Source organism: Melozone crissalis, unplaced genomic scaffold, assembly GCF_028551555.1.
Source record: "Melozone crissalis strain CALT ecotype California unplaced genomic scaffold, PUWL_Pcris_2 ptg000004l_1, whole genome shotgun sequence".
In the NCBI taxonomy this organism is placed as follows: domain Eukaryota; kingdom Metazoa; phylum Chordata; class Aves; order Passeriformes; family Passerellidae; genus Melozone; species Melozone crissalis.
The window spans coordinates 26,488,257-26,498,591 of record NW_026535782.1 but is presented as its reverse complement, the minus strand read 5'-3'; the positions used below and the strand labels follow the sequence as shown (position 1 = coordinate 26,498,591).

Genomic DNA, 10,335 nt, shown 5'->3' with positions numbered 1-10,335 from the left:
TCTTTGTTGCTCTTTGGCAAAGGCAGCTGGGGACACCTGGACAGGCACCATGAAAAGTGGGTGAACAGGGATTCTGCGTATAAAGATGAGAAAAGCACCAGGTTGACATCCAGTGATTTTCATTTTCTTTTCACTGTCCTTATTTCATTTACACAGGTTTATTTTTCCTAGCCAGAGCAGTGTGTGTATAGTATGTAAGCTGTAGCTGCTGGTGCCATCTCTCTGTGCTATTCTGTTGTTCCCCTGATTTTTATGGCTGCGAGGCTACCTGTAGTGTATCACTGGGTGCCTGTGTGCTGAGTTTGTGTGGGTAATGTTGATACCCTTGCCTGAAAAACCAGCTCATAATAGTTCTGTACTTGTACAGAACTTGTACAAAATCTATAGCAGCTCCAAGGGTTCCTATTATACTAATAGAAGGTCACAAGAAACAGTTTTAACTCTGGTGGGTATTCAGGGCTTACCTATGAGTTCATTACAACCATTTTTAGAAAATTGCAGGCTCAGTATTGAATGCTAGAAGCTTCTCTTCTCCAAACTACTCTCTCCAAGGGAGATACTGGGGTATCTCAATTTTTTATGCCCTAACAGTAGTGTTGTCACCCTCAGTTTTTGTAAAATATCTCTAAACTTCTTTGTTGTTTATCAAATCATGTTTCTGAGGACAAGTACTACACCTCTTCATGAAGACCTCTTATTTTTCAGAAGATCAAAGTGATTCAAACAGGATAAGGAAACAAAAAAAAATTTATATAGTCCTAAGAGAAAGCATAACATTAGCAGCAGTTAAGCAAATATGAGTAATGTTCATAGGAAGTACACGACATTTAATTCTAGTCGTACTAACAGGAAACGAAATAAACAGAAATTGTGAAAAGTGAGAAGATTCCTAAGTAAGAAACTAGACAAGGCTTTTTGTGGATGGAGATCAAAAAGCCATTTAAGCTGCAAAACAACGAGTCATATGATTGTTACCTTAAATGGACTAACAGAATTTTGCAGAAGTGCTAGCTGTACATGTTTGTTCTCCACAGACCAAGAGAATTTAATGTTAATAATATCTAATAAGCTCTTGTAGATCAAGACAATTCTGTGGCTCACAATAAAGCAGGGAAGAAAGGATCTTCATCAGGCTGTTGTTTTCATGCACTCACATGGAGCATAGGTCATACACAGGTTGCTTTGAAACTTAATCCCTACACAGGATAAATCAGGCAAGATTTTCTTATCTAATAAGCTGACTACTCTGGTGGTTTTTCTTACACTTTTTTTCTTAGATACTTTCTTTCTTGTTCATTGTCATGGTCATAAGTTTTATCAATTCTGTATAGACGTAACACATGAAATTCACTTGTGTTACCAGAATTGTGTTGTTCCTGAAGTATTGGCTGATATTGTACATCTAACTTTCCATTAAAGAGAGATCCCATTGCCTCTGGGGCAAGGTCCTTGAACTTCTCTGGTTTCCAGGCTACTCATGGAAGCCAGCATGCTTTGTGGTGTGTTCTGTTGTCCTCAGACTAACCTGGATACATCAGTTCTGCTGCTCATACAAAGCTTTTCAGGTATTTTCTGACTTCATTGCTAAAAGGGCTGGTCCCCGAATTTGTTTTTTCTTCTGCTTGTTATAATTATAAAATACTGAGTAATACTGGTTCTTTGGTATTCTACATTATTTATGCCATAGTTATGGTATAAATGAGTGCCAAAGTGGGACTAAAATACAAAGTGCTACACAAGACCCAGAAAGATAAGACTATCTTTGTTCTGACAAGTAACACATAAAAAAGTTGAAAAATATTGGCTATTTTTTGAAATAGCCAATATTTTTCAATAGAAAATCAAATTGTTGTATCAAAAATTGTGGAAGTGTAATTGATTTTATAGGATTGGTTATTAAATGGTAGCCCCCATTCTTTTATGAAAGGAGTGATAGGAAAGCTCTATTTTATTTTTATTAATTTTTTTAAGGTATGGCTACCTTGCACTTGCATCTACCTGCATCCTTTCACACCACCCAGTTGAAAAGTTTGCCAATTCAGTAAGACATTTACTGATTCTCATCCAGAGGTGTCTGGAGCCCAATGAAAAGGTGTCACTTACAGCCCTGTAAGTACGGTGATAGAAGTTCACAGAAGAGACAAAATGAAACTTGTGGGCTCAAGGGTTTTCCAGCAACATTAGAAGTTTCAGAGATGTTGAAAATTATTGATTTTCGTATGAAAAGCCACTAAAGACTGGCTACATGACCCATTTATTCCATTTAGAGGAAAGCTGTTGACCATGGAGTACCACACCAAGGCAGTTTTGCATTCTGACTGTTTTGCTTTCACCCAAGATCATCTTCTAGGAATAAACTAGCAATAGGAGGCTAATCTGCTGCCCACATGTCATGTGTGCTGAGGTTCAGTGCACCTCATCTGGCAAGCCTGACCAGCATTTGGAATGTTTAAATAGAGGCCACAGTTCACATGAGCATTAAAATGCACATAAACCCTCAGGCCATTATCCTCTCCACTTTCCAAAATCTAAGACCTCCTCCCCTTGCTGGTTGTTTTTGTCCCTGGACCCCATCAGCACTTCAGAGCTAGTCGAGTGACTGTGGTGTGTAGATGGTTCTGTGGAGAAAGGCATTTCCCAGAGCTGCTATGGGTGGGATGCTTGAAGAGCCCTGCTTGGCCTGTAGGCCGCATGCATGCTTGTGTGTGTAAATGGTCAGTGGGATTCAGGCTGGAGTGAATTATTTACCCAGCTTGTCTCACCTCTCTTCCTCCCAGAGCTGACACATGTTCTGGGCACAGGCACACATGTGCCACCATAGAGGGACAAACAGCTCTGCTGTTGGATCTAGCAGATCATGGTCACTTTGAGTCATTTCAGCTGCAGTTTAAACCCCTTCTTCTGATCTGTTTAAAGTTTTCTATGTTGATTTTGAAACATTAAAAAGTCAAATGCCTGTCCTGAGTGAATATTTCAAGGTCTTCCTTTTACATCCAACAAAAATGGTACCAAGGAAATTTTGTTCTAGACCAAAACCTGCGTTCTTCATCTTCTTGCACACACCTCAGCCAGTTGTCTCACCCAGGATCTTGACATTTGACTTAAAACCATCCTTGGCTTAACAGCCTCACATGGCTGGTGTTACTTCACGATTTCCAAGTCTATCCTTGGAGTGGCGTTCTTGCCTGTCTGGAGTGGTACCTAAGAAACCTGCAGCATTTGACTGTGTTGGAAACAGGCGAGAGACAGAGACTGTCCAGTCTCTGACCACCTTTGTAGAAGAGTGATAATTTCTACTCTTTTATGTTTATCACCTCTATGATGGATATGCTGTGATCTTGCACATTTTTTCCCAGTGCCCACGACTCTCAGTGGGCTTTTGAATTAACTTGATAGCCAAGGATGTCCTGGTCCTTCCACAGAGCCCTCCCTGGAGTCCTCTCTTTTACACTAAGCAGTCTGCTGCTCCTACTGGGGCAAAGTCTGGAAAAAATGACAGAATTTAAAATGCAAACACCTGATAGATGCTATACCTTGGAAAAACCCATCTCAAAAACTGAACAGGGAAATTCTAAACACCATGCAGTCCAACTTCCTTATAGATAACAGATTTTCTAATCTTTTTCAGAGTAAATTAAGATTTTTTTCCCTTCTGGGCCATTACCTTTCAGAAAAGTGCTGCCATAAGGTTTTGTGGAAAAATTAAAAAAACCCTAAAACACATTTGGCATGTTGAGAAACTAAACTAGCGCTCAACTACCTTTTCCTCACTTGACCACCACTTAAGTGAGAGAAGACTTCTCACATGATAGGGAAATTCTTCTTTCTTGGAAACCTTGACCCTGTTGCCAGTAAATATGGAGATATCGTTTAGAAAAACGTCACAGATGACTGTGGTCAAATTTGTTGAAAGTGGAGCAAGCCGTATAAAAAAGCACAGCAAAAATACCGATCAGCCACCACATGAGCAATAGGTTATCTGCGTGAGCATCTCGGGGAAGAAGCTACTTTGAGGGTTAACAAAATTAGGTTAACCTCTGTCATCTAACCAGTCTGGCTGCATCACACATGCTGCTGTGACTGTAGAGGCTCGAAGATTTGGGAGCGAAGATGAAAGGATGTTCTATTTTCAGATCTGGGCATTTTTTATTTCTGCTTTGTCTTTTTGCTGTGGAAGGCAAAAAGTCACCTACAGGAAAACACACCTGCCGAAAAGGACTCCTCTCCCAGGTGACAGAGAACCTGTATGTCAAGGCAACTAGTTTAAAATCATCTATTCCTGTAAGTTGATCCCACTAACTGAAAAAGTTTATTTTATTTATAGATGCTTCTTTATTAGTTTAATTACTGCACTTCTGGAAACTTTAATAAGTTCAATGATCTCTAGAATCCTGAGAGACAGGGTAGTGCAGCTAGTTCTTTTGTAAAGGTGGGAAAAAATGATGCATAGAAGATGCATAGAGAGGCTGGATGAGTTTTCCATGAAAGAAATTTGCAGTTAGGCTAGGATTGGAATACAGATTTAGTGAGTCCTCACCCTACATCTGAAGAAGAAAATGAAGATTAATATTATTGTTACTAAGTTTTGTACAAACCAGACTTAAAACTGTCTCCCTTCCTCTGCTCAGGTTAATTAATACTATCATATTATATTTTACAGAAGGATCTCATCAAGACCACAAGATTGCTTAAAAAGACTACAAAAATGCTGTTTATGGTAAGATTTATACTACCTGTTTTCCTTTTTCTTACTTTGACTTTCCTTTGGTCAGTAGAAACAGGAATATGTGATCAAAAGAAATGACAACTATTGCAAAAATCACTTGTGTTTAATTGGAAAAGACATTTATGAAAGCCACATGCTTAGAGGAAGAGTGTTATTTCTGCTTCATGAAAGGGATATTCCCCTGGGATACGAAGGGACGGTTGATCATGGTAGGGGGAGAAAGAGGTGGATTTGGAAAGCCTGCCTGGAGGCACTTCTTTGTGGGCAGCTGAAGTGATGCTGTGCCAGGGAGGTTGGGGTGAGGGTGTTTTTGTTCAGGGAGGAGTGTGCTTGTTGCAGCACTCCTCCTGTGAGCCCTGGCTGCATGTGTGCCTCCCAGGAATGCTTTCAGGCACCAGCCCCCACAGGAGAGCCAGAGCCACAGCCACTGTCCCACGGCTGAGGCACCTTCTGCTGAGGGTGTGCAGCACCATGGATAGCCTGGGCATGCTGCAGGGAGCTGAGACACCCAAGGAGCTGCTTTGAGCTTAGCCCTCTCAGGTGCACTGGAAGAGGATCATCAGAGTTCCCAGTGCAACTCAGCATGGGAGTGAGAATCAAGCCTTGGGATGTCTAATTGTGACTGTAATTGTGTGAGGCGTTTTAGTTTTCTTCATGCAGAGTTCTAGTCAGCAAGACCAGCTGAGTTGGTTTGTCCTTAAGTACAGACCTATTGGCCTTTGATGTCCCTTGGATTTCACCAATTAGCTTGGGAGTGAAGGCTCCTCGCTTGTCTGTGGGACCTACACACAGATATCCACGTTTGGTTGGTGTCCTCTGCACCTGCATGAGCCTCCTGGCAGGAACCTCTCACCTGACACTTCATTCCACTGCCTAAAAATAGGCACATAGTTTGAAATACCTTTAGGTGTCCAAGAGAACCCACAGGTCAGGCAATAATACAATACAGAGCTGTCAGGATGATTGATCTTTTCTGGGGCAGCAGTTGGGGATGGGCTGGATACCCTACAGCCTATCAAATGGCATGGGACAGTGATGTGGAGGAGTGGAAAAATGTCACATACAGTCACTCCAACAATTTGATCTAGATGGTCTGACTTAACTCCCCAATTTATCTTCCATTTACTCTTTGTGTATTAAGTACATTTGTTGTCACTTCTGTTCTGTAGGACCATGATTGGTCTTACCAATACCCCTGTGCCTGCCAGCACAGCATCCTCTTGCCTTTCCTTCAGAAACCACAGAGGCAGATTGAGCTGTTTAAAACAAAAGGACACAGGCCAATTGTATACTAAAATTAATAAAAAATGTTTTATTGATTGCACACTTTCTAAACATGCATGTTTTATGAGGCTGAAATTTTAGCCTCATAAAAGTTGACTTTGGGGGTGTTCATTTGACAAATCATTACTTGATTTGTTTTCAGACAAACTGCACTGTTCGAGATCAGCTTCTCTCCTTCTATGTGAAAAATGTCTTCAGTCGTCTTGAAGTAGGAAGTGACAAGTTGTACTTCATTAGTGCCTTCCAGGCCCTGCAAGCAAACATGGATGCCTGTGTGAGTATATTCCTGAGAGTTAAGCTAACTTTGTCCATCTCAAAAGTTAGGGAAGGGCTCCATCCCAGTTTTTCAGCAGATGGAGAGGCAGAGGGTGATTCAGAGTCATGGTGTGACCCATGGCACAGGGGACCCAACTTCCTGAGGGCTTCTCCATTGGGCCCAGGGAAGTTCAACACCATTAATTCCCTCCCAGAGTGATCTTGTGTGCAAGGTGGTGGAGATCCCAGGCAGCCAAACCACTTCCCTACTGATGATGTTACCTTGTGCTGCCCTCTCATCACTAAAGCTGCAAAGAAACAGGGTGGTCACAGGGAGAAATGAGGCTCCTCAAGTTTCTGTGATGTTACAGTGGTAATGCTTTCCTTCTTTAACAACTTACCCTCTGCTGGGGTGTAATCTTTACTCACATGTCATCCCTGCTCCTCCATACTGAATTTTGAAAGAACTGGTGGTGTCTCATGAGTGAGCAGGGTCCACAATTACAGTGCACGTGGGAGCAGTTCCTATGAATTAGCTGTGCTCACAGTCAGAGCAGGTTGTCAGAGAGTGACACTGTCCACTGGCAAAATGTGCCCCAGAGAAGAGGCACTTTTACCAGCTCTGCCTAAGTAATGACAGGACAGCAGTTAGAGCACAATTTTGCCTGTGCATATACTCACTAACATACCAGGTAGATGCTGAGATGATGCCATCACTTGTTGGTCATTTCTCACATCATTTTTAAGGGTAAACAAATAGTAACTGGGTGTGTCTTAAAACTAAATATCTTATGGGTACCCCTTTTCCTCCCCTAAAACTGAAGTTGTCACAAATAACAGTGTCCCAGAAAGTGGAGCCTGACCTAGGGTGAAATATAGCCGTGGATATCCAGGCAAATGTCTGTTGTGATTTTAAAAAGTGAGAGAAGGATGGCAAGTCAATTAATTAATGAATTAAATTAATTGACACTTTGGCTAATCTGAACTGCATGGTAGCATGAAAGAAAAGGACAGTGGTTCTACATGCACAAAAACATTTGCAATGCAAAACCTAGCAGTTTCAGAGATCTCTTTGAAGACCTCTCTGCAGAGGTCAGAACTGAACTGGGGTATTTGCATAATGTACAAAGATTCAAATCCTAATGGGAGAAAACTTCACCAGCTTTCAGGTTCTGTATTTCAAACCATGCTAAACTGTTGAGATTTACAGCCATTATTCACAGCAGTCTGCTGTGATCATACTGCTGTGATTATTTGTGTCTGTCAAAATTCCAGAAAATGCTGTAATTCCAGAATGTGACAATATAATTTCAGATGATACAATATGCTTTATAGAGATTATACTTTTGTCTGGAGAAACAGACATTCTATACAAATGCCAGTACTCACTGAGGCGTTTAGACTGTCAACTGTGACAGAATTCAGAATATCCAGTGACTGCAGCTTGTTACATAGCTTAGCAATACATTTGTTTCTGTGTTACATGGAGACAAAATGCTGCAGGTTTCTCAGAGCTCCTGCATTCTTTTTCATAATTAGTGCCAGTGTTTTACCCAACACAAGTCTAAACATAACAACTTACCTTTTGGGTCATAAAACATCTGGTAAGAGTGATAAGACTGTCCCTGCTAGTAGGAAAACAGCAGCTCTTTGAAAAATGATGGCTCACCATGATTTTTTAGGGGACACCTCATTTCTGGAAACTAATATTTTTTGAAATGTCTGTATTAATTCAAACCCAGCAATACAAAGCCGTGTGAAAGAATAACAAAAATGATGAATAGAGTGAAAGTAATGGATCTTTTGCTGAAAGTAAACTTGAGATTTTTTTCATATAATACTCCTCAATAAATTAACACTAATTTGTCCATGTACATAGCTCTTTAGTTGTTATTACCTAGTTGATATATAAGATGTTTATCAGAAGGGATTTCCTCCATGACAACATAGTATGCAATTAATTTTTTACCTTTCAAGAATAAAGCTCTCTATACAACTTAGGGAAACAGCGACACCTTTGTAGACATATTCACCTTATATTCTTTCATAAATTCTGGCTGTAATTCGGCCAGCTAGAGGCATGTGTGCTACCTAGAAATCCTAACAATATTTGCCTCCCAACCACTTCCAAAGACTTTATACTATAATATTACAATTCTCATCCTGCCAGTTCTTGGTTTTGTCCAAACAAGGAGGCATTAATATTTTTCAATGATATAGAGGCCCAAGTTCAGTTTTTCAGAAATATGAGGTCAGCATCACTGATCTCATTACTTGCTTGAGTGCCCTGGTCAGCATTGCTGAGAACAGGGCGAAGTTGCTTCTGAAGTCGGACTCATGTTCCTACAGCTACAGCAGTAGTGCACTGCAGAAGTGTTTTCTCATATTTGAATGGAGTGTAGAAGGACAAAATATTCCCTGCAGACCCTTTAATATTTCTCTATCATTTTAGGCAGAGCTTGTAGACCTCAAGCTGAGTTTTCAATACTCTAACTTGTTGTCCAGCTCATTTAGTTACATGCAGTATATGCAGGAAGATAGGAGTTTGTAATGTGCATCACCACTAAAGCAAACATACTCATTTAAGGCCAGTTCTGCTACCAAATAATATTTTGTGGAAATCTGTATCATGCAAGATAGAGATCATTAAAAAAAAGCTCCATGTTAGAAAGAACAGCCCCAGTTGGAAGATTTTTATAAGTTTACTTTTATTTACATCTCTTTTAATGTCTTTTAAAGATTTGCTTTTTTTTTCCACTTTCATCATGTGAGGTGACTTTGGGAAGCACAAAAGGTAACCTGAAAATGTTTGTGCTCCTTTTTAAAGTACTGCATGTGAGATAGAAAAGGATTAACCATTATTTTCAGAGGAGTTATTTCCTTTCATGTGTTGAGATGAGGAACTTTGCCTTTTTTCTTTTCAAACCTGTTGTCCTTTTTTTTAGATTGGAAAATATCAAATTTTTCTCTTTTTTTTTTTCTCAGAAAGAATGTCTTTTTGACAGCCCAGGTAGCTGAGGATCAGCAAGCCATGTTGCTCAGAAAGCTTAGTCTGGCAACTCAAAAAAAATGTTTGGAAAAGCTTTGGGTAGCCACTGCTGAGTGGCCAGAGATAGGGTGGGGAGGAGACAGCTAAGCCCTCCAGACTGTAATTAATCTGACAGTGGAGAAATGGGCAGGGAAACAGAGAAAAACATAAACTAACTTTATAAACATATTTGGAGGGCTTGCAAATTTGCTCCCTGTACTTTGCAATGGTCTTTGGCCCTTAGCCTTGACTTCTCTCAGGTTCAGAAGTTCTGAGGGTTCAGAGCTAAAGGACCTTGAATCTTAGAGCTAGGATATGATTTGCAAAAGCTGTAACTGCAACCTATGTACGGATTCCTGGGATAAATAGAAAGCGTTTAATAAGAAAACTTAGAGGTACTCATAGTATCAATTTTGGGTGTTGTGAACTCAACTTGGCAGGAAGCATGCAGGTAATAGAACACATTTGAAATATTGGGAGATGATGAAATGATGCTGAGTTCACACATTTTACTGGTAACCCTACAGTGCCACACTGTGGACTGGACTCTTCCTCATCTCTGTGTCTTTATATCAGCATCTTTGGGTTTTTTTCATCCTTCAGCTTCCGTGTGCTCCATCCACAAGGTTAACTTCTGCAGTCAAAAAGTTAAAGAGAGTGTTTCTTAAGGTAAGAGCAGGAGATGCTGGCTCCTCATTGCACTTTTCAAGGGCTGTAGTGAGTTTCTTTTCTAATGCCTTTATCTTCTCAACAGCTTGGAGATCAGGGAATCTACAAGGCCATCCATGAACTGGACATTCTCCTTCCCTGGATTCAGGCCTACATACAAACCATCATATGAAGAACGAGGAGGTGACAGACAGTGCTCTGCTTCTGCGAGAAGGACATATCAATACCCAAAAGGCTGAAAATGAACTGAGAGCTGGGTTATAGATGTGCCTGGCAGTAACTCCCTCCCATGGAAAGAAACCCTCTGTAACACAAGTGGCATAAAGAGGGCTTTTCATAAGCTTTCCTGATTGACCTGGCACAGCAGATTAAC

General features: G+C 40.6%; 1 protein-coding gene across 1 annotated transcript; it reads left to right on the top strand.

The window, feature by feature from the left end:
- The first annotated feature begins 4,110 nt into the window (after nt 1–4,110).
- On the top strand, nt 4,111–10,134 carry IL26 (interleukin 26). The gene is made up of 5 exons (XM_054270652.1): nt 4,111–4,281; nt 4,661–4,717; nt 6,153–6,284; nt 9,897–9,962; nt 10,048–10,134. The coding sequence occupies exons 1-5, from the start codon at nt 4,111–4,113 to the stop codon at nt 10,132–10,134; spliced, it is 513 nt and encodes a 170-aa protein (XP_054126627.1).
- Nucleotides 10,135–10,335: the final 201 nt, after the last annotated feature.